The sequence below is a fragment of the Trachypithecus francoisi genome, unplaced genomic scaffold (genome assembly GCF_009764315.1).
Source record: "Trachypithecus francoisi isolate TF-2019V2 unplaced genomic scaffold, Tfra_2.0 Lachesis_group12, whole genome shotgun sequence".
Classification (NCBI taxonomy): Eukaryota; Metazoa; Chordata; class Mammalia; order Primates; family Cercopithecidae; genus Trachypithecus; species Trachypithecus francoisi.
Window position 1 is genome coordinate 108,564,605 of NW_022681457.1, and position 23,590 is coordinate 108,588,194.

At 48.1% G+C, this 23,590-nt stretch overlaps 2 protein-coding genes across 5 annotated transcripts in view; one reads left to right on the plus strand and one right to left on the minus strand.

The window, feature by feature from the left end:
• Positions 1–4,815: 4,815 nt before the first annotated feature.
• On the plus strand, positions 4,816–17,648 carry AGMAT (agmatinase). Its single transcript, XM_033228202.1, has 7 exons — positions 4,816–5,228; positions 6,834–7,036; positions 9,400–9,448; positions 10,619–10,814; positions 11,866–12,045; positions 14,499–14,583; positions 15,636–17,648. Exons 1-7 carry the CDS (start codon positions 4,957–4,959, stop codon positions 15,707–15,709), a joined length of 1,059 nt encoding a protein of 352 aa, XP_033084093.1. The 5' UTR covers positions 4,816–4,956; the 3' UTR covers positions 15,710–17,648.
• A 688-nt stretch (positions 17,649–18,336) lies between these two features.
• DNAJC16 (DnaJ heat shock protein family (Hsp40) member C16) overlaps positions 18,337–23,590 on the minus strand; it is a 50,626-nt gene continuing 45,372 nt past the window's right edge. For 3 of the 4 annotated variants that reach the window (XM_033228203.1, XM_033228205.1, XM_033228204.1), the window contains exons 13-15: positions 23,437–23,535; positions 22,357–22,527; positions 18,337–21,854 (exon numbers count right to left, since the gene is read on the minus strand). In XM_033228203.1, the coding sequence (XP_033084094.1) occupies positions 21,455–21,854; positions 22,357–22,527; positions 23,437–23,535 (670 nt within the window). In that variant the 3' untranslated portion in view covers positions 18,337–21,454. Of the gene's footprint in view, positions 21,855–22,356; positions 22,528–22,925; positions 23,536–23,590 lie in introns of those variants that run through there. The other variant, XM_033228207.1, reaches the window with a different exon arrangement.

Genomic DNA, 23,590 nt, shown 5'->3' on the forward strand with positions numbered 1-23,590 from the left:
CCCGGCTCCAGCTAACTTTTTTTTTAGATTTTTTTTATAGAGATAAGGTCTCACTATGTTGCCCAGACTGGTCTCAAACTCCTGGTCTCAAGCAATCCTGCCATCTTGGCCTCCCAAAGTGCTAGGATTACAGGCATGAGCCATCACACCCAGCTAAACACATTTTTCTTTTTTTGAGACAGGATTTCACTCTGTCACCCAACTGGAGTACAGTGGCACTCTCTCGGCTCACTGCAACCTCTGCCTCCCAGGTTCAAGTGATTCTCGTGCCTTAGCCTCCTGAGTAGCTGAGACTACAGGCGCCTGCCACCATGCCCAGGTAATTTTTGCATTTTTAGTAGAGATGGGGTTTTACCATGTTGGCCAGGCTGTTCTTGAACTCCTGACCTCAAGTGATCTGCCACCCTCGGCCTCCCAGAGTGCTGTGATTACAGGTGTGAGCCACCACACCCAGGTGAAAACATTTGATAGATTCAAATTCTGTAGTTTGGGATGGGGTCCAGGAATCTGAATTTTAACAGACACTCCAGGAAACTGATACAAATGTTTCTCACAAACAACACTATGAAACCACTGACTGAAGCTAGCAGTTCTCAGATGTTTTCGCTTTTTTAAATCTCAAGACTGCGTTACACTATTACAATTATTGAGGCCAGGTGTGGTGGCTCATACCTGTAATCCTAGCACTTTGGGAGACCAAGGTGGGAGGATCCCTTGAGGAGTTCAAGACCAGCCTGGACAACACAGTGAGATCCTCATAATTACAAAAAATAAAATAAAAAAAAAATATTAGCCACTTGAGGTGGTGTGAGCCTGTGGTCCCAGCTACTCAGGAGGCTGAGGTGGGAGAATCAATTGAGTCCTAGGGTTCAAGGCTGCAGTGAGCCACGACGGTGCCAGTGCACTCCAGCCTGGGAGACAGAGGCAGACTTTGTCTCTAAAAAAAGTTAAAAAGAATTATTGAGGATCTCAGAAAGCTTTTGTTATGTGGGATATATCTGTTGATATATACAGGATTATAAATTAAAACACGCACACACACAACAAAGAAAAAAAGGCTGGGTGCAGTGGCTCATACTTGTAATCCCAGCACTTTGAGAAGCCATGGTAGCAGTCTTGCTTGCATCCAGGAGTTTGAAACCCGCCTGGGAAACGTAGTGGGACCCACCATCTCTTTATTTGGTTTGTGTTTTTGAGACAGGGTCTCACTTTGTCTCCCAGGCTGGAATGAAGTGGTGCCATCACAGTTCATTGCAGCTTTGCCTACCTGGGCTCAGGTGATCCTCCCATCTCAGCTTTCTGAGTAGCTGGGACTACAGTTGTACACCACCATGCCTGGCTAATTTTTGTATACTTTGTAGAGACAGGATTTCCCCATATTGCCCAGGCTGGTCTCAAACTCCTGGACTCAAGCCATCTGCCTGTCTCGGTCTCCCAAAGTGCTAGGATTATGGGCATGAGCCACTGCACCCAGCGAGACCCTATTTCTATAAAAAATACAAAAATTAGCTGGGTTGGCCGGGCGCGGTGGCTCAAGCCTGTAATCCCAGCACTTTGGGAGGCCGAGACGGGTGGATCACGAGGTCAGGAGATCGAGACCATCCTGGCTAACACGGTGAAACCCCGTCTCTACTAAAAAAATACAAAAAATTAGCCGGGCGAGATGGCGGGCGCCTGTAGTCCCAGCTACTCGGGAGGCTGAGGCAGGAGAATGGCGTAAACCCGGGAGGCGGAGCTTGCAGTGAGCCGAGATCGCGCCACTGCACTCCAGCCTGGGTGACAGAGCGAGACTCCATCTCAAAAAAAAAAAAAAAAAAAAAAAAAAAAAATTAGCTGGGTGTAGTGGTGTGCACCTGTAGTCCTAGCTACTCAGGAGGCTGAGGCAGAAGGATTGCTCAAGCCCAGGAGGTGGAGGCTGCAGTGAGCTATGACTGCACCACTGCACCGCAGCCTTCATGACAGAGCAACACTTCTATCTCCCTTAAAAAAAAAAGAGGCCATAGGTCGGGCGCGGTGGCTCAAGCCTGTAATCCCAGCACTTTGGGAGGCCGAGACGGGCGGATCACGAGGTCAGGAGATTGAGACCATCCTGGCTAACACGGTGAAACCCCGTCTCTACTAAAAATACAAAAACTAGCCGGGTGAGGTGGCGGGCGCCTGTAGTCCCAGCTACTCAGGAGGCTGAGGCAGGAGAATGGCGTAAACCCGGGAGGCAGAGCTTGCAGTGAGCTGAGATCTGGCCACTGCACTCCAGTCCGGGAGACAGAGCCAGACTCCGCCTCAAAAAAAAAAAAAAAAAAAAAGAGGCCGGACATGGTGGCTCATGCCTGTAATCTCAGCACTTTGGGAGGCTGAGGCGGGTGGATCACGAGGTCAGGAGATCGAGACTATCCTGGCCAACATGGTGAAACCCCATCTCTACTAAAAATACAAAAAATTAGCCGGGCGTGGTGGCAGGCACCTGTAGTCCCAGCTACTTGGGAGGCTGAGGCAGGAGAATGGTGTGAACCTGGGAGGCGGAGCTTGCAGTGAGCTGAGATCGCGCCACTGGACTCCAGCCTGAATGACAGAGCAAGACTCCGTCTCAATAAATATAAAAATAATAATAAAAAAAGAGTTCAAGGTCTTTTGAGTGTGGGCTTCGACTGAACATTGGACATGTGGAGCTGAGGGCTGGGGTAGAGCACTCAAGGCAGACAGAAAAGCATGAACAAAGGAAAGGAGGCAAGAAAGTGGGACTGAGGCAACTGACCCTGGGCTGGAGGAACAAGCCTGTGGAGCTGTAGAAGGGGAAACACAGTTAGGAAGGATTGGTTCCAGGAGGTATTACCAGGCAGGCATGTTTATGGTGATACTAGCGAGAGTGAGATCAGCTGGAAAGCTGGAGGTGGGAAGGCCTGGACCAGAGTAGCAGCAGAGGAAATGAGCAGAAGGCTTGAGTGCAGGAAACCATCAGGACTTCTTAAATTTGTGGGCATAGAGCAGGATCAAAGACAGGGAGGTGGAAAGTCACTGGCTGAACTTGCAGCCCTCCCCAGGTGCTGTCAAACATCCAGGTGGGGGTTAGAAATTGGTCACCTGGAGCTCATGGCTGGGATTTGGGCTTGTGGTTGACCTGCCTATGGGTGAAAATCATCACCTCCGTATTAAAAAGGATTGCCAGCCAAGAAGGAGTCACCAAGGTGGAAGGAGACCAGGGGAGACCTAGTCAAGAGGCCGCCTGAGGAACGTTTCAAGAGAGGGTGCTCAGCAGTGGTGGACGATGGGGAGACCTCACTGGAGCGCCTGGCACGTAGTAGACACTCAATAAATATGTGTGAGCTGAATGAAAGAAAAACCAGGAGTAAGAACATGATACATTCAGGACAAGCAACACGAAAGAAACAGCAGTTGAATTTGGGAGTCAAGAGAATAACAGACCCTTTAAGTGCCATAAGGGAGAAAAAAAGGAAAAAAAAAAAAAAAGATTAACTGAGAGATTGTTGTATTTGTTCCAGAAAAAGGCTGGGACCTGCTCCAAGGCCAACACTGAGCACTGATTATTGACCATTAGGAAACTCTGCCCTGATCTGCAGGGTGGAGGCTGGAGTGGTGTGGGGTTTATTGTGCGACCTTTGTGTGGAGGTTACAACTTAATGCAAACGTGAGCCTTTTCCATTCAATCTCAATAGCTAGAGATCAGAAAAATATAATATATATAATACCACTAAATGGCTCACATAATTCCATTACAAATCACTTCTTTCCCCAGCGTGTTTTTCTTTCCCCTTAGAAAGAGAATGTAGTGGGCTCTCTGATACTGTGAACTTCCCTACAGCTTGCCTTTAAGACCTTTTTTAACAAGGTTATTTAAAAAGACTTTACTGGCCAAGCAGGATGGCTCATGCCTGTAGTCCCAACTACTCAGGAGGCTGAGGTGAGAGGATCCCCTGAACCCAACAGTTTGAGGCTGCAGTCATGGGACTTGCCACCGCACTCCGGCCTAGGCAGCAGAGCAAGACCCTGTCTGAAAATAACGAACTAGATAGCTAGCTAATAAGTAGTTAACTAACTAACTAACTAACTAACTTTACTGCTTCTTGAGACTCCTATCCCTGGACATTTAAAAATACATTATTATTTCCTATTTTTCTGGCTTACAGAAAGATCTTTTTCCTTCACATCTTTCTGGCTTTAAAAATATTACTCTCGGGTGGCTGCTGTGGCTCACACCTGTAATCCCAGCACTTTGGGAGGCCAAAGTGGGAGCATCACTTGAGTCCAGAAGTTCGAGACCAGTCTGGGCAACATAGTGAGATCGTATCTATAAAAACAAACAAGGCTGGGCGCGGTGGCTAACGCCTGTAATCCCAGCACTTTGGGAGGCTGAGACGGTCGGATCATGAGGTCAGGAGATCGAGACCACCCTGGCTAACACGGTGAAACCCTGTCTCTACTAAAAATACAAAAAAATTAGCCGGGCATGGTGGCAGGTGCCTGTAGTCCCAGCTACTCAGGAGGCTGAGGCAGAGAATGGCATGAACCCGGGAGGCGGCCTTCCTAGTGGGCTGAGATGGCGCCACTGCACTCCAGCCTGGGTGACAGAGCGAGACTCCGTCTCAAACAAAACAAAACAAAACAAACAAACAAACCCAAAATTATTCTGAATGGGAGAAGAGGTTGCTGAAGGCCACAGTGGGGAGCAGGGCGCAGACACCCCGGCACAGTGCCGGCCAGTGGGCACCCCCAGCCTGACTCTATTTACCAGAGACCAGAGGTTGAAGTCCAGAGGGGTTGAGGGGACAGCACGGCCGGTCCCTGGGGCCCTTCCCCCGCCTTGATCCCAGGGCGCCCCTGACCTTTGAGCCGGCTCAGGCTCCGGCTCCGGCGCGTGCACATTCTCCTCGCCTTTCGGGACCAGCCAGATCGCGGCGGCCTCGCGGGCTGTCTGGTTGGTGAGGTCGGGGCCGCGCGGCAATGCTGCGGCTGCTGGCGTCTGGCTGCGCCCGTGGGCCGGGGCCCGGCGTAGGCGCGCGTCCTGTTGCAGAGCTCTGCCACCCGGGGCTCCGCCAGAGCCGCCAGGCTTCCGACGCGCCCCGGAACCAGCCCCCCAGCCCCGAGTTGGTGGCCCGGTCGGTGGGCGTCTGCTCTATGATGCGCCTGCCGGTGCAGACCTCCCCCGAGGGGCTGGACGCTGCCTTCATCGGGGTGCCCCTGGATACTGGGACCTCCAACCGGCCTGGGGCGAGGTAAGGACTAAAGGGCGGGGGCCGGGGACACGTGGAGGGACTGCTTGATGGCTGTCGGGCACGGAAAACACCGGGACAGGCGCCCCTGCCGGCCTCGGGTCGAGTTGGAAGCTGGTGGCCGGTTCCAAAATGCCCCTTATGGTTTGAGTTGGTTGAGTTCCCTGGACCCTCAACAAGCGACCCCCAGGGCTCAACATGGGCGTGGCCTCCCACATCTTAGTGTCGTAATTGGTCAAGAAGGGATTTTGGCTTGCCCGGTGGCTCATGCCTGTAATCCCAGGACTTTGGGAGACCGAGGCGGGCGGATCACGAGGTCAGGAGTTTGAGACCATCCTGGCCAACATGGTGAAACCCTGCCTCTACAAAGGTACAAAAAAAAAAAAAGCCGGGTGTGGTCGCGCAGGCCTGTAATCCCAGCTGCTCGGGAGGCTGAGGCAGGAGAATCGCCTGAACCGGGGAGGCGGAGGTTGCGGTGAGCTGAGATCAGGCCACTGCACTACAGCCTGGAGAACAGAGTGAGGCTCCGTCTCAAAAAAGAAAAGAAAAATAAAAAGAAGGGATTCTGAAGCCTGAACCTTCTCTGTGTCCCCATCCTGGGGTCTTGCTGGGATGGCTGCTGTGGATTCCTTTCCTCTCCCCAGCTTACAGTGGCAGGTGACATTGCATTCGAAAGCAGAAACTGGCTGCCCCTTCCCCAAATCTCTAGATGTCACCTAACTCAAGAAATGCTCAAATGAAGGCAGTTTTCCTAGGATCAAATCGGAGAAGGCAAAATTCATTTTCCTAACTATTGAACATCAGCAATTTCTGATTCAGCTCAGCAACACTGTATCTGACTGCCCTGATCTGAATTATGAAAGCCAGCACTTATTTTTTTTTTTTTTTTTTTTTTTTTTTTTTTTTTTTTTTTTTTTTGAGACGGAGTCTTGCTCTGCCACCCAGGCTGGAGTGCAGTGGCCGGCTCTCAGCTCACTGCAAGCTCCGCCTCCCGGTTCACGCCATTCTCCTGTCTCAGCCTCCCGAGTAGCTGGGACTACAGGCGCCCGCCTCGTCGCCCGGCTAGTTTTTTTTTTTTGTATTTTTTAGTAGAGACGGGGTTTCACCGTATTAGCCAGGATGGTCTCGATCTCCTGACCTCGTGATCCGCCCATCTCGGCCTCCCAAAGTGGCCAGCACTTATTAAATGTCTCCTAAGTACAAGGTGCTTTGCATAGATTACCTCTTTTAATTCTTACTATGGTGCAAGGTAAATATTTTACAGATTAGCAAACTGAGACTCAGGTAGATCATGAAATTGGCTAATGCCATTTAGTACACTTATTTAGTCTCTTCAATATATCGCCTAGATCAGTGATTCTCAAGTGGAGCAGTTTTGCACTCAGGGGACATTTGGCAATTTCTGGAGGCATTTTTGGTTGTTACACCTTGGAGGAAGGGTGCTACTGGCACCTAGTGACTACAGGCCAGGGATGCTGTTAAACATTCCATTATGCAGTACTGCAACATGGAATCATCTGGTCCCAAATTGCTGAGGCTGAGAAGCCCTGGCCTAAGCAGAGCCTGAATCTCTGCAGATGTCTGATAGGACGATTCTTCCTTCGGCAGATTCGGACCTCGACGCATCCGGGAAGAATCAGTGATGCTTCGGACAGTCAATCCTAGCACGGGGGCCCTCCCCTTCCAGTCCCTCATGGTTGCAGACCTAGGCGATGTGAATGTCAATCTTTACAACCTTCAGGACAGCTGCCGGCGAATTCAAGAGGCCTATGAGAAAATTGTAGCAGCTGGCTGTATTCCTCTGACCTTGGGTAATGTCAGTCTGCAAGAGCCAGAGTAGTTCCCTGCACTCAGGGTTTATTTATCAGGGGCTTGAGTACAGCTACTTCTCCCCTGCAAGCCACTGCATATGTAGAGACAGTAGGAAAGACAGCATCTGTAATTCATTTATTTTAATCCCTGGGGAGAGAAGATTTCACTTGTGCGTGCGTGTGGTGTGTGTGTGTGTGTGTGTGTGTGACAGTGTCACTCCGTTACCCAGGCTGGAGTGTAGTGGTGCAATCTCAGCACATTGCAACCTACACTTCCCGGGTTCAAGTGATTCTCCTGCCTCAGTCTCCTACGTAGCTGGGATTACAGGCACCCACCACCATGCCCGGCTAATTTTTGTATTTTTAGTAGAGACGGGGTTTCACCATATTGGTCAGGCTGGTCTTGAACTCCTGACCTCAGGTGATCTACCCTCCTTGGCCTCCCAAAGTGTTGGGATTACAGGCGTAAGCCACCGTGCCCGACCTATGCATGGCATATCTTAAGCTTCAATAAATGTTAGCTATTACTATTATTATTATTATTTTAGCTATTATTATTATCAGAAAGAATACTTTCCTAGGTCTGTGCTGTCCAATAGGGTAGTCACTAGCCACATGTGGCTACTTAAATTCTATTTTTTTTTTTTTTGAGATGGAGTTTTGCTCTTGTTGCCCAGCTTGGCTCACTGCAACCTCCGCCTCCCAGGTTCAAGTGATTCTCCTACCTCAGCCTCCTGAATAGCTGGGATTATAGGTGCGTGCCACCATGCCCAGCCATTTTTTTGTATTTTTAGTAGAAACAGGGTTTCACCACGTTGGCAAGGCTGGTCTCGAACTCCTGTCCTCAGGTGATCCGCCCGCCTCAGCCTCCCCAAATGCTGGGATTACAGGCATGAGCCACCGTGCCCCGCCTAAATTCAAATTAATTAAAATAAAATACTCAGTTTCTTAGTCATATTAGCTATATGTATGTCACATGTGGGTCACATGTGGATAGTGGCTACCACATGGGCCAGTGCAGATAGAACATTCTCATCATGATAGATGTTTCTATTGAATGGAGCTATTCTAGGCATTTTCTTAGAATACGCTGCAAAGGCATTCCTAAAGTAGCTCTTGTCTAATTTCCTCTTTTATTTATTTTTGAGACAGGGTCTCACTCTGTCACCCAGACTGGAGTGCAGTGGCGCCATCATGGCTCGCTGCAACCTTGTCCTCCCTGGGCTCAGGTGACCCTTCCACTCCAGCTTCCTGAGTAGCTGGGTCTACAGGAGTTTGCCAGCATGCCCGGCTAATTTTTGTATTTTTTGCAGAGATGGGGTCTTAATGTGTTGCCCAGGTGGACCTTGAATTCCTGGGCTCCGGCGATCTGCTTGTCTTGGCCTCCCAAAGTGTTGGGATTACAGGTGTGAGCCACTGCGCCTGGCCTATTTATACTTTTACTTTTTAGAGACATGGTCTTGCTATGTTGCCCAGGCTGGTCTCAAACTCCTAGGCTCAAGCTATTTATTTATTTATTTATTTTTGAGACGGAGTTTCACCCTTGTTGCCTAGGCTGGAGTGCAATGGCGTGATCTCGGCTCACCGCAACCTCTGCCTCCCGGATTCAAGTGATGCTCCTGCCTCAGCCTCTGGAGTAGCTGGGGTTACAGGCATATGCTACCACGCCCGGCTAATTTTGTATTTTCAGTAGAGACAGGGTTTCTCCATGTTGGTCAGGCTGGTCTTGAACTCCCAACATCAGGTGACCTGCCCACCTTGGCCTCCCAAAGTGCTAGGATTACAGGCATAAACCACCATGCCTGGCAAGCTACTCATATTTTTGAGATCGTGTCTTACTCTGTCGCCCAGGCTGGAATGCAGTGGCACGATCACAGCTTACTGCAGCCTTGACCTCCCAGGCTCATTAAGCAGCCCACCATTCAATAAGATCTTATTATAGCTGTGGTTGTAGCTCCCCAGTCTGAAAAGGTGAAAATTGGGTTAAGATTATTCAGCTGGGCACGGTGGCTCACGCCTGTAATTCCAGCACTTTGGGAGGCCGAGGCAAGTGGATCACTTGAGGTCAGGAGTTTGAGACCAGCCTGACCAACATGGTGAAATTAAGTCTCTACTAAAAATACAAAATTAGCCAGGTATGGTGGTGCACACCTGTAATCCCAGCTACTCGGGAGGCTGAGGCAGGAGAATTGCTTGAACCTGTGAGGCAGAGGGTGCAGTGAGCCAAGATTGCACCATTGAACTCCAGCCTGGGCAATAGTTAGAGCAAAACTACACCTCAAAAAAAAAAAAAAAAAAAAAGAGATTATTCTATGTAATCCTCCAATTCACTTTTCACAGGGTTTTCTTCTTCCTCTTTGCAGGTGGAGATCACACAATCACATATCCCATATTGCAAGCGATGGCAAAAAAGTAAGTCCCAAATGGCTTGGCCCAGCAAGGTTTCAAAAGCCAGAAGCTAGGGAATGAGTTGTTTGCTGTTAGGTGGCATTGGGTGACTGCTGCTGGCTCAGGTTATGAGCTGCTTCTGGGGATCAAAATTAAGGTTGAGCTCCAGGCGTCTCTGTCAGTCACCAGCTAGAAGCCGAGACAATTTATTATGAACACTTCTGGCCACCCTCCCTTGCCCTAGATCTGCCCTGGTATGTGTGCTCAGCATTTTCAACTTGCCTCTGCTTTTGGAAGATGAGCCTCTAGTGAAATACACAACCTCAGTTAACTTCAGTGTGTTTTGCTTCAAGGGCCAAAAACAAACACTGACAGGCACAATGGTGGAGCTTGCTGAGAGGCCCCTGTTTCCTCCTAAAAGGGCACCTTTCCCAGACAATCAAAAGACTGATTTGCCGGTAGTGGAAGTCTACCCGGGGTTGGCCGACTTTGGCTAATTTAGTTTGAGAAAGAGACAGAAGGACCGGGGTGGAGGGTGGCAGCTCCCGAATGTGTCTATGGAAGCACATGTGGGTGGCATTCTGGTTGCAGGTGGGTGGGTGCAGGTCTGTGCTCAAAGCTACATTTATTTCTCACGGATTTGGATCATACGTTTATTTCGGGTGACGGGCAGGGGTTGATGGAGGTTACAGAGAGAGCTGGATTGAAGCTTCCTCTTCCTCGGTCGGAGAAAGGGTATGTCTTGGTTTAGTTGAGCCTTCAGCCAAGCTCGCCTGTGCCACCACCCTTGATTCTCATCCTGTCTCTAAATGAAGCATTTTCTGGTGTTAGGTGTGGGTGGCAGCCAAAACATGTCTATTTCCTGCCTGACTTCTTGAGTTTATTGTTCTTCTGAGATGCTAAGTGATCTCAAGAAGATAGGAACCAGTTGCAAGGCAGAAAATGGATGCCAGGTCTCCCCTTTGTGGCTGTGAATCATCACCAAGTTTTGGTGGCCTGAAGGGTGGCCTTGATGCCAGGTCTCCCCTTTGTGGCTGTGAATCGTCACCAAGTTTTGGTGGCCTGAAGGGTGGCCTTGATGCCAGGTCTCCCCTTTGTGGCTGTGAATCGTCACCAAGTTTTGGTGGCCTGAAGGGTGGCCGTGCTAGGGCCCCACAGGGAGGGTTGGCCTCTGAGCTGCCCTGTTGTCATCAGGCATGGCCCAGTGGGGCTGCTGCATGTGGACGCGCACACGGACACGACCGACAAGGCCCTAGGAGAGCAGCTCTACCACGGGGCGCCCTTCCGCCGGTGCGTGGATGAGGGTCTCCTGGACTGTAAGCGGGTGGCGCAGATTGGCATCCGGGGCTATTCCACAACGTTGGATCCCTACAGATACAACCGGAGCCAGGTGACAGACCGAATGCCCCCCACCCCTGCCCCCCAAAATGCCTTCCTCTCCATTGCCTCACCAGTGGCAACCAGGGATTCAGCAGGGGCTTTACTAATCAAGTCTGAAAGCAGGGATAAAAGGCTGAGTTTGCTGGAGCACAGGAGGAGGTTGGTTTATGGGCCACGGGAAGTCTATCGCTGGGGTGGGGAGACAAGCAGAAATCAACCAACCCCTTTGGAGGGTGCTGGCTTAGAAGAGGGGAGGAGGCTGGGTGCAGTGGCTCACACCTGTAATCTCAGCACTTTGGGAGGCTGAGGTGGGCGGATCACCTGAGATCAGGAGTTCGAGACCAGCCTGACCAACATGGTGAAACCCCGTCTCTATTGAAAATACAAAAATTAGACAGGCCTGGTGGCATGCATCTGTAATCCCAGCTACTCGGGAGGCTGAAGCAGGAGAATTGCTTGAACCTGCGAGGCGGAGATTGCAGTGAGCTGAGATCGTGCCAGGCTGAGTGGCACTCCAGCCTGGGCGACAGAGTGAGACTTCGTCTCAAAAAAAAAAAGAGGGGAGGAGGTCTGGACCCAAGAGGAGTTGCCACTTTCTTAGTTCTGGTCCTCATACCGTCTAGGCAGAATGGCTCTCAGGTACACATGTGTGACAAGACCCCCATGGGAAAGACCCAAATCCCTTGCTTTTAGAGTGTGCCAAGGCCAGTCTTCTGGACAGAGCAATTCAGAAGGTGTTAGTGTGAGCTGCTGAGTTTCCCACTCTTGCTTTAGCAAAGCTTCTCTCTGATCCCAAATCCATCAGTAAGCTTTGACCCTGCTTCCTTACCACTCATTGTCCCTCCCTTCCTCACTTGGAAAATAGGATGATAGTTCCCTCCTCATGGAGATGGAGGGTCAAGTGTGATGTGCACATAGAGCTGAGCAGGGGGCTGGCAAACAGGAAGTGCCCTGTAAATGTGGGTCAAGTGTGATGTGCACATAGAGCTGAGCAGGGGCTGGCAAACAGGAAGTGCCCTGTAAATGCTGCCAGGCAGCAGCCTCAGTCCCTGTCTCCACAGGGCTTCCGGGTAGTTCTGGCTGAAGACTGCTGGATGAAGTCGCTGGTTCCTCTGATGGCAGAAATCAGGCAGCAGATGGGAGGCAAACCCATTTATATCAGCTTTGATATTGACGCTCTGGATCCTGCCTATGCCCCAGGGACAGGGACACCTGAAATTGCTGGTCTCACTCCTAGTCAGGTAAGGAGACTCCAGTGAAGATTCCTGGGGGTGGAGATACTTAACACCCATTTTCCTGGGCCTTGAAGCGAATCTTCAGGAATCAGGATAGGATATTTGTTTGTTTGAGATGGAGTCTCACTCTGTCGCCCAGGCTGGAGTGCAGTGGCACGATCTCGGCTCACTGCAACCTCCGCCTCCCAGGTTCAAGTGATTCTTCTGCCTCAGCCTCCTGAGTAGCTGGGATTACAGGCACACACCACTAAGCCCGGCTAATTTTTGTATTTTTAGTAGAGATGGGGTTTCACCATGTTGGTCAGGCTGGTCTCAAACTCCTGACCTCGTGATTCACTCACCTCGGCCTCCCAGTGCTGGGATTACAGGTATAAGCCACTGCGCACGGCTGCCAAGACAGGATCTTAAGAGCAGAGCACCTAGGCCTTCACTGTTCTCCAGGGTGAGGATAAGTTTGAATACCCTCTTACTGAAGGGTGATTGATTTTGGCAAGGGCCTTCGTTTCCTATCTGGGATGTAATAGTCCTTTATTTCATCCTTTATTTGCTCTTCCTGCCTTCAGTTCATCTGTCACAAGAACAATAGTTCATGGGAACAACATTATAGTATCCTCTCTTAAGAACACTAAACTTGGCCAGGTGCCGTGGCTCACATCTGGAATCCCAGTTCTTTGGGAGGCTGAGGTGGGTGGATCACAAGGTCAGGAGTTTGAGACCAGCCTGGCCAAGATGGTGAAACCCTATCTCTACTAAAAGTGCAAAAATTAGCCGGGCGCAGTGGCAGGCGCCTGTAATCCCAGCTACTTGGGAGGCTGAGGCAGGAGAATTGCTTGAACCCTGGAGGCGGAGGTTGCAGTGAGCCGAGATCGTGCCACTGCACTCTAGCCTGGGCAACAGGGCAAGACTCCACCTCAAAAAAATTCAAACAAACAAAAACACTAAACTTGGCTGGGGCAGTGGCTCACACCTGTAATCCCAGCACTTCGGGAGGCCGAGGCACAAGGCGGGTGGATCACCTGAGGTCAGGAGTTTGAGACCAGTCTAACATGGAGAAACCCCATCTCTACTAAAAATACGAAATTAACTGGGCGTGGTGGCACATGCCTGTAATTCCAGCTACTTGGGAGGCCGGGGCAGGAGAATCACTTGAACCTGGGAGGCTGAGGTTGTGGTGAGCCGAGATTGTGCCATTGCACTCCAGTCTGGGCAACAGGAGCGAAACTCCATCTCAAAACAAACAAAAACACTAAACTTATCTTTTTAGGGTTAAATTTAAATAAAAGTGCATACAATGGGCCAGGTGCAGTGGCTCAGGGAGTAACCTCAGCACTTTGGGAGGCCCGGGTGGACGGATCGTTTGAGCCCAGCCTGGGCAACATAGTGAGATCCCACCTTTACTAAAAATAAAAATTAGTCTGGTGTGCTAGTGTGCACCTGTAGTCCCAGCTACTAGGGAGGGTGGGGTAGGAGGATCAGTTGAGTTTGGCAGGTCAAGCCTTCAGTGAGCCATGATCACACCACTGCACTACAGCCTGGGTGACAGAGACCCTGACTCAAAAATAAATAAATAAAGTGCATGCGATGGCACACCTACCTACCAAGGTAGCTCAAGAGTTTTAGACACACCCAAATAAAGCTCCAATGTGTGTGGGGAGTAAATGCACGGAGGCAGAATGGTTATGACTAGAAGCTCCCCGAGGGCAGGACCTACATATTGTTCCCTACCTTGTCCTTGGAGTCTACGACAGTGCCTGATACATACAAATAGTAGGCACTCAAAGACATTTGAGAGTAAATGAACGAAGACTGCTTAAACCTAATCAAGTACCTTACATCCTCTAACACCTTAAAGGAGGGTGGCCGTAACTCTGTCTCTTGAAATGGCTATAACCATCCTCTCTTCTCATGAGGGATTTCTGAAACACATTCCTCATCCCTCTGCTTAGCAACCTTCTGGGCTTTGCACCTGCAGGATGGAAACCCTTTCAGACAAGATCACTCTCTTCCCATTGGTCTCCCTCACTTATTCTGTCTTCTGGCCACATCTCACCACCTGAACTTTTCCCATCTTGGTGCCTTTGCCTGTGTTTTTCCCTCTGCCTGGCCTATCCCTTGAACTGGGGATTTCCACCTTGGGGAAGCCTTACCCACCTCTCCAGGCTGTTACCTGTGCTGATACCATTCTGGGCTTGCTTTTCTTGAAGCCCTTGGTGCAAGACATTCAAACGATTGGTTTCCTTGTCTCCATCACCACACCATGCAGCCCTCAGGAGCAGGGACTGTGTACGCATTATCTGTGCCTCTGGGAGGCCTGCCAGTGTGCCTGACAGTCAATAAATGTTTATGGAGGGAAAGCCAATTCCAAGCCAAAGGGTGGCGTGTGCTGGGAAAAGCTCTGCTGGGTGCTTTTCACTGTAAATGATTACCACTGTGGACAACTCAGTCTTGATCTTGAATAGGCTCTGGAGATCATCCGGGGTTGTCAAGGCCTGAACGTGGTGGGCTGTGATCTTGTTGAAGTTTCACCACCGTATGATCTTTCTGGTGAGTAAGCAAGAAGACTGTGATCCATGGGCAGCTGGCAGCTTAAATTACATGAAGCTAGTTAATAAGCAGAAAATGGGGCTGGGCGTGGTGGCTCATGCCTGTAATCCCAGCACTTTGGGAGGCTGAGGTGGGCAGATCACCTCAGGTCAGGAGTTCAAGACCAGCCTGGCCAACATGGCGAAACCCCATCTCTACTGAAGACACAAAAATTAGCCAGGTGTGGTGGCACACACCTGTAATTCCAGGTACTCAGGAGGCTGAGGCAGGAGAATCGCTTGAACCCAGGAGGCAGAGGTTGCAGTGAGCTGAGATGGCGCCACTGCATTCCAGCCTGGGTGACTGACAGACAGAGCGAGACTCCATCTCAAAAAAAAAAAAAGAAAAAAAGAAAATGGATGAGTCCCTTATATGACTCGGGGAAGTGGCTGAGCATGTCCAACGTTGAAGAAAACACACCTATTACTGCACACCTTACAAATATGAGCTCATTAACCCTAACAAAACCCCTAGGAGGTAGCTAAGTATTATTCGCTTGCCCACCAATCAGCAGAAGAGAAAGAAACCAGCCTGCAGTCTAGTGACAGAGTGGCCCAGTCCCCCTCTCCTTTGACGTTTCATTGCAAAGTGAATTCTAAAGCATAAAGAATATATGTTAATATTTATCAAGTAGGAACCTAGCTGGTTAAGATCTTGGAAGCAGATGCCATCCCAATAATTTTAATGTAGACAAGCTTATGGAGTTGGGCCTATGGACCTCAGAGGGTAGATAGTATATACAGTACACATCATTATTATAGGTTCTCCTTTGGGAAAAGTCTGTTCTCAGAGTAAACAAAGAACTTGCTGAATTTTAAAATATGATTCCCAAATGATGCTTGATGGAGGCAGAGAGCCCGGGCCGAGTGTTCACAGCTGGTGGGCACCCTAGAGGGGTACACAAGATAGGGCTCTGGAAAAGGAGGCACAAGGGGAAGAAAGCTGAGGAGTCCCAAGGCTTGGCTCGGGGGGTGGCCTGCAGGGTATTCATGTCAGGTTTTACTTCTTCGTAGGGAACACAGCCCTGCTGGCGGCTAACCTGCTGTTTGAGATGCTGTGTGCTCTCCCCAAAGTGACAACCGTCTGAGTCTTGTGCTCTTCAAGACAAAACAGATTGCGTCGCTGACAAGTTCTCAAGAAGAACTTATGAGTAAGCAGTCTGAGAACTAAAGAGTTGATGCCAAGAAAACTTTCTGCTGAAAGTGTCATTGCTGGCTGTGAAATCGGGATATTCAGTAGAACTCTCACCCAAACAGCAATATTTCTAAGGAACTTGGATTAATTGGAAAAAAAAAAAGAGTACTTGTACTGTTTTTTTTCCCTTTGATGAAAGATGGAGGATAAAGGGGAAGTGTGGAGAATTTCTTTCAAGATTATCTAAACATTAGAAACATGAAATTAAAAAAAACCCTATGAAATGATACTGTATAAGCATTCCATATTTCTATATCTTTTTTTTTTTTTTTTTTTTTTGAGACAGAGTTTTGCTCTTGTCACCAGGCTGGAGTGCAATGGCATGATCTCAGTTCATTGCAACCTCCACCTCCCGAGTTCCAGCAATTCTCCTGCCTCAGCCCCCCGAGGAGCTGGGATCACAGGCGCCCACCACCATACCTGGCTAATTTTTGTATTTTTAGTAGAGATGGAGTTTCACCACATTGGCCAGGCTGGTCTTGAACTCCTGACCTAAGGTGATCTGCCCGCCTCAGCCTCCTAAAGTGCTGGGATTACAGGCGTGGGCCACTGCACCCAGCCGCTTTTAAAAATTTTGATGATCTGCTTCCTAGAGTATTGAGTATCTTCCTTTAAAATATAGGTCCTCCTCGGACACTGCAGTGAGCTGAGATCACACCACTACACTCCAGCCTGGGTGACAGGGCAAGACTCCATCTCAAAAAAAAAAAAAAAGAAAAACAGCTCCTCCTATCCTCCTATGAGGTGCTTCGGGCTGCATCTTGGTTTTAGGACCACTGTGAATGTTAACTAAAAAGTATAAAATAACACGGAGAGCCCAGTGAAGAAACTTCTTGCTCAGAAGCCTAGAAGGGTACACACAATGTTTTCTAAACTAGAAAACCTAAGGCCGGACATGGTGGCTCACGCTTGTAATCCCGGCACTTTGGGGGGCTGAGGCGGGCAGATCACTTGAGGTCAGGAGTGCAAGACCAGCATGGCCAACATGGTGAAAACCCATCTCTACTGAAAATACAAAAATTAGCTGGGCGTGGTGGCGCGTGCCTGTAGTCCCAGCTACTCAAGAATTTGAGGCAGGAGAATCGCTTGAACCCGGGAGGTGGAGATTGCAGTGAGCTGAGGTCATGCCACTGCACTCCAGCCTGGGTGACAGAGCAAGACTCCGTCTCTTAAAACAAACAAACAAAAAACCAGGCCGGATCCAGTGGCTCATGCCTGTAATCCCAGGCCTAGGCGGGTGGATCACCTGAGGTCAGGAGTTCAAGACCAGCCTGGCCAACATGGTGAAACCCCATCTCTACTAAAAAGAAAAAAAACAAAAACAAAAACAAAAAAACCCAGAAAACAAAACAAAACTAGAAAACATCAGCTGGGTTTTTTTTTTTCTGAGACGGAGTCTAGCTCTGTCCCCCAGACTGGAGTGCAGTGGCCCGATCTTAGCTCACTGCAATCTCCGCCTCCTAGGTTCAAGCAATTCTCCTGCCTCAGCCTCCTGAGTAGCTGGGATTACAGTTGTGCGTCACCACGCCCGGCTAATTTTTGTATTTTTAGTAGAGACGGGGTTTCACCATGTTGGCCAGGCTGGCAGCTGGGCTCTTAATGTTACTTACTGTAACTCATTTCCTGTAAGACTCAATCTACCCTCAAGTTGATGTACCCTCTATGACAGCAATTCCTGAAATCTGCAGTTCAGCTGTGGTGATCTTAAGCATGTGTTGAGTTACATGCAAATTCAATTCTGTTGATAATGTGTCCATAATCAAGTCATCATCTTGCAATGCAAGGGCTACCCCATAATTATCACACATTAAAATAGTTTATTTCTTTTTCCATTCTGTAATCTTAAAATAACATTAGCTTCAGTGCCTGTTCACAATACAAAAAAGTCAAAAAAACAAAAAACCACCCAAAACATAAAAAAGAAACAATTTGACAAATAAGTTATTTGTTCCTAAGAGTATCAAAAGTGCAAAATATTCACCTTCTTTTTAGATCTCTCCCAAGTATAATCATCTTCCTTGACAAACTGAACAGACAGATTCAGCAGCTGCCACACTGCACTTGTTTTTAGGGGACAATGTCAGACAGGTAGATGTAAACTACAGTTCATCTGTTAAGATGTTTGGTATCAGCTTTTAAAGAATTTTAGTTATTGGGAGGCTGAGGCGGGCGGATCACGAGGTCAGGAGTTCGAGACCAGGCTGACCAACATGGTGAAACCCCATCTCTACTAAAAATACAAAAATTAGCCGGGCGTGGTGGCGGGTGCCTGTAATCCCAGCTACTCAGGAGGCTGAGACAGGAGAATCGCTCGAACCCGGGAGGCAGAGGTTGCAGTGAGCTGAGATTGTGCCATTGCACTCCAGCCTGGGCCACAGAGCAAGACTCCGTCTCAAAAAAATAAAATAAAATAAAATAAAAAAATTCTAGTTAACAAAACAGGTCTGAGTATGTGCATGTGCTTCCAATCTCTATTCCCAAACCAAGGAAATCACTAAAAAAACAGTCAGATCACACTTCTTTTTATAACAGAAACATATTTATGTAATGATGGCGGCTGCAAATTGATTGGGATGTTAATAAATAAAAGGCAACAAGTATCAACAGGCTGCAAATGAGGAAGAAACCAACCTACCTGAAAACTACAACCAAATTCTCATGGCTAATAAGTGATGGCAGTGAGACCATGGCCCCTAATGGAAGTTAGGGCAACCTCACCCCCTGAAATGTTGCTCAGTTGGAGCTGATAGCCTCAGTGTTAGATAAAAATTGTGCAACTAACACCTGAGCAATAATTTTTTTTTAAAAAATTGGCATATATTCTGCAAAGACTTATTTTAGGCCAGTTTCACCCCATCTGCTAAACACGATGCATAGTCTGTATCAACCAGAAGAACCCATCTCTAAAAACATCGATGTTGACAGTCAGAGACCACTGTGTTAGAACCAAAATCGGTTCTTGTATGATTACATATATCAGATGTCACACAGAGCAATGGTGGCACAGACTGAGCAGGACAATGGCTCATACGTTTGACACAAAAGTAAACAAATTCATGGATGCATTCAGGAGGAATGCCATGCATGGACAAGGGTAAAGTTCAATTTAAAATAAAAGCTCCCTAATATTCTCATAGGGCACCAGCTCTAAACCCGTCTGAAGAAGAGTTTTTGGGCTGAAACATCTGCCAGAAACATTGGCAACCCCATCACTACTTTCCTCTCCTAGTGCAAATGGAAGGCGCAGCTGTTTGAAGGTGCTTTTTAAAAGATCAAAAGATGACTTGAAGAGATAGAAATTTAAAAAAAATGAACGAATCTGGCATGGTGGCTCATACTGATAATCCCAGCACTTTAGGAGGCCAAGGTGGAAGGACTGCTTGAGGCCAGGAGTTTGGGACCCACCTGGGCAACACAGCAAGACCTTGTCTCCATTTAAAAAAATATAAATAAATGAACTTGGAGAGTTTTTGGTTTTTAGAAATTAAAGTCAGGAATTTCATTAGTACAGAAATTAAAAATAAAAACTTACTACCAAACCAAAAGACTACTCACATAAGCAATCTGGCCATAAAAGAGCCAGAAAGTAATTTTGAGGACTGATGTATCAAGGAGCCAAATGAATTCCCTGACCACTTCTAGTTGGACCAGGTGCCATGAGATACAGCATTCAGAGGAAGTATCCATTTTTAGAGGATCATATGGAAGAATGAAGCCTGGAAGTGATTTATTTTTTAATAAAGCTACAGACTCCATGAAAACTACAGGATTTCCTGGCCTTAAATAATTTATTACTTACCAATGTAGCTCAAGATTTAAATTATTCAGGATCCAAGTGGCTTAGTTTAAAGCATTATGATTAAAGAAATACTAACTTAGCCGGGTGTGGTGGCTCATGCCTGTAATCCCAGCACTTTGGGAGGCTGAGGAGGGCGGATCACCTGAGGTCAGGAGTTTGAGACCAGCCTGACCAACATGGAGAAACCCCGTCTCTACTACAAATACAAAATTAGCCGGGCGTGGTGGCACATGTCTGTAATCCCAGCTACTAGGGAGGCTGAGGCAGGAGAATTGCTTGAACCTGGGAGGCGGAGGTTGCGGTGAACCAAGATTGTGCCATTGCACTCCAGCCTGGGCAACAAGAGCGAAACTCCGTCTCAAAAAAAAAAAAAAGAAAGAATACTAACTTAGTAAATGTCCCATCACTGATTTTCACCCTTCACAAAGCCACCAAAGGCACCTTGCTTTGACATTTGAATGGACCACTCTTTGAAACTGTCCAAACTCAAACTCAGAACCATTGGTGGTTCTGCCCTGAAAAATAAAAGGTAGCTAACTGGCTGTTATGAGCCAGGCTGGGGTCCACTATACCTGGAGCTCAGTACGCTCAGGTGCTGATGGCCAGTCTGACCCCGATACTAGTGAAGCAGCTGTAAGTTAAGAGTGAAAACAATGAAGATGAGACATCAAAATATAGGCCAGAAGTGGAAAGTAAGCTTTTTGCAAAATGGGAGTCTAGAACAAGTCTTGGCTCACCTGCTGCAAAAGATGACTTAAAGAGACAGCACTTTTAGGATAACAGTGTTCAAAATACAATTGTTGAGAAATTTTAAGTTCCTTGATACAAAGACATGTTTGGTATTTTACTAAAGAGACACTATTGGGGAGTGAAGAGGTTCCTTGAGCCTGACTCATAGCAGGTGAGAATAGTTTCTCTTCAGTTTAACATCTACTGGCTTTATATAGCAGCTTATCTCTACATTCAGAGAACAAGATTACAAGTTATGGCTCCTAATATCCACACCCTAAAATCGATAGAGGCAGAAAGGCATCTGAAAACATACATGTCAACGGCTCAAAGTCATCCCAGTACTTCTCACTGTGCAGACCCCTCCCCTGGCTACCGGCAGCGCTGGGGCGGCGGATGGGACGCTCACAGCGTGTCTCAAGGCTGCATCGCTTCAGCCACTGCTCAGCCTCCCTTTCCTTTTCTTGAGAACTCACATGCAGAACTCCCGCTCATTCTTTTCCTTTTCAAACTGTGGCTAACAAACTGTTGTTGGGGGATACCCCCGAAATATACATTTAGCCACTTATTCCCAGAACAACCAGTAAATGTGAGATTGCTTGGAAAGGGGCCTTTTTCCAGATGCGGGGCTAGAAGCTGCCGTGGGTAATTCAGGGTTAGGAGCATGCGCCATGGCAGAAGCACAGCAGGGCCGGGACTGGGGAAGGGACCAATCACCCGGCCTGCACGACAGGCTCATGAGGGTCCGCCAGATGCCGTCTGCAGGGTGGAGCCCTATGTTTCTCCAAGACACAGGACAGGAGGGTGGGGTGAGCATGGGACAGGGACAAGAAAGGAAGAGGGGGTGAGCAGTCTATTTTCAATGGTGTGGCATTCAGTGGGGAAAAGTAAAACCCAGAGGAAAAGATTTTGATCTAGGGGATTCAAACTTGTGGTGTTTTTCATTCCTAGGTTAGAACAGGACAAAGGAAAGATTCTCCTAGCCATGGTTCTAGAAGAGCAATCTAAAATCCATACTCTGTTCATTGTGGTAGTTTGAATCCTGGAAATACCTGTTCACAGGGGCATGTGAAAAAGTCTGAAGAGTTCCAATCTCTTTTGAAAATCCTCTCAGTCTAGTTCAGGCCATGATGGGATATAAAACCTCTGTAAGGAGCCCTCCAGCAGGCGTTCCATCCATAAGGAGAGCTTGCTCAACTTTCCTTTGATGGGCCTGGATCCAAGGCCACAGGAAGGTTTCCCTCGAGATTCACCCAGGTGGAGGGAAGAGTCAAGATCACTGCATGACCCCATGGCTTCCTCCTCTTCGACTGTCTTTTGGGGTTTGAAGAGGCAGAAGTATTTCTTATGGCCATTCAGAGCCAGGACATAACCAGTGTAGTCACGTTCCATGAAATGCTTGTCATATTGGTTTGGGATCGGGGCTGCATCTTGAGCAAATTCTAATAAGTATTCTAGCCATTCTCTGTGTTTATCTAGACTCAGGAAGGAGAAGTGTAGGCAGCTGCTCCTGTAGAAAGAAGAGAATGAGGACTCAGGGCATTTCCTGACACATTTAATTGCTGAGAAAATAAATACCCCAGTGAAACTCAAAATAACAGGCAAACGCTTTGTGTTGCACGGGGCCTGAGCACAGAGAAAGCAGGCTTGCTGCGGGGGCCAGTGCCTTCCCAGCAGCTGCGACACTTCAGTCACCCATTCCCCCATCCATTGCTCAGTGGAACTTACATTGCTCTTCTGGAAAATACATAAGGGCTAGAGAACAGTAACTGAAAGGGCTCAGGGAATAACACTGAGTTCAAGCTTTTCTGTTCAGAGCCAACAGAACACGAAGTGAAGTGGGAAAAGAGGTCTCTGTCCCAACGGCTCAGATGTCTGGATTGGAAAGGTCACAGCCAGTATCTTGTTGCATGGATAAAGCCCCACAAGACCAAAGAGGAAAGTGTGCAATTTCAGTGTGCCTGCTTCTCTCTCTCACACACATACATACATGCGTACACACACACGCTTACCCAGTAAATGTGTAGACCTCCAAAGCAAATTTCTGTAGTAGGCTGTTCTTGGTAGAATTTGACAGGATGAGGACCACATTCATGTGGCCTGGTCTCAGACGTACCAAGTTACTGGTGTATGTTACATCTGTGAGTTCAGTTACCTCCACAAAGCCTTTTTTAGGAATCTTGCTGTGGAGAAATATTGAGGGGTTAAGATGCTGTCAGAATAGGGGAAAGCCATTACTTTGAAAAGAAACAAGTGAAAGAAAATGCTATGTTCTAACCAGACTAGGTATGTTATTCACTATTCTTGAGTCTAACACATTGGTAGGATGGGGATGGCCTGACCTAGTAATCCCTGACCTACAAACAGCCTTTCTGTGTTGCTTTTCTTTTTTTTTTTTTTGAGACAGGGTCTTGCTCTGTTGTCCAGGCTTGAGTGCAGTGACATGATCATGGCTCACTGCATTCTCGGCCTCCTGGGCTTAAGTGATCCTCCCACCTCAGCCTCCCAAGTAGCTGGGACCACAGGTGCCTGCCACCACATCCAGCTAATTTTATAAATTTTTTGTAGAGATAGGGTCTTGACATGTTGCCTAAGCTAGTCTCCAATCCTGGGCTCAAGCAATCTTTCCACCTCAGCTTCCTAAAGTGTTGGGATTACAGGCGTGAGCCACTGTGCCCAGCTTGATGCTGCTTTTCAGGTGCAGAAGTTGTTCTTGGACAGAATGAAGAAGACAACTGTTGTTCAGTCTGTGTTCTTTGTCTCAGAGACCCTTGCCTCTCGCTGCTGGGTGTGTATGTGCACAAGACTGGTCACATTCATTGACACTTTAGGGATAAACCACGTCCGTCTTCTGGCTCACCTACCACTTGCCTGACAGGCTTCTCTCCTTCTGCCTTCATTATGAAATCTAAGGCATCTAAATACCTAGAGGGTCTTAGTCCCAGTGACTTTTCCCTGTATCCACAGTTTACATGGGAGGAGGTGCATGGGAGTTCTTCTCTACACTCTATGCTCCAATGCTGTGTTATCAGATGACAGTATCTGGGGAGGCAGGTGCTGGGGAGGTGAGCCTGGTGTTTTGTTAGAGAAACCTGCTGTTTTCTTTGGTGAAGCTTGGCTCAGTCTTCCCAGTCTTCTCTTGGGCTTCCTCTTTATCTGGAGGGTTTGACTCTCGCTCATCATTCGAGTCACTAAAGAAAGAAAAAAGGAGTTTTACAAAAAAAGTGTAAACAGCAACCATGGTGG

Bases quoted from the DNA above. Each gene is read 5' to 3' on its own strand.
- AGMAT (XM_033228202.1), top strand. From the start codon at position 4,957: ATGCTGCGGCTGCTGGCGTCTGGCTGCGCCCGTGGGCCGGGGCCCGGC. The intron at 9,449-10,618 runs GTAAGTCCCAAA...TGTTGTCATCAG, and splicing joins TTGCAAGCGATGGCAAAAAA to GCATGGCCCAGTGGGGCTGC. The intron at 12,046-14,498 runs GTAAGGAGACTC...GATCTTGAATAG, and splicing joins CTGGTCTCACTCCTAGTCAG to GCTCTGGAGATCATCCGGGG.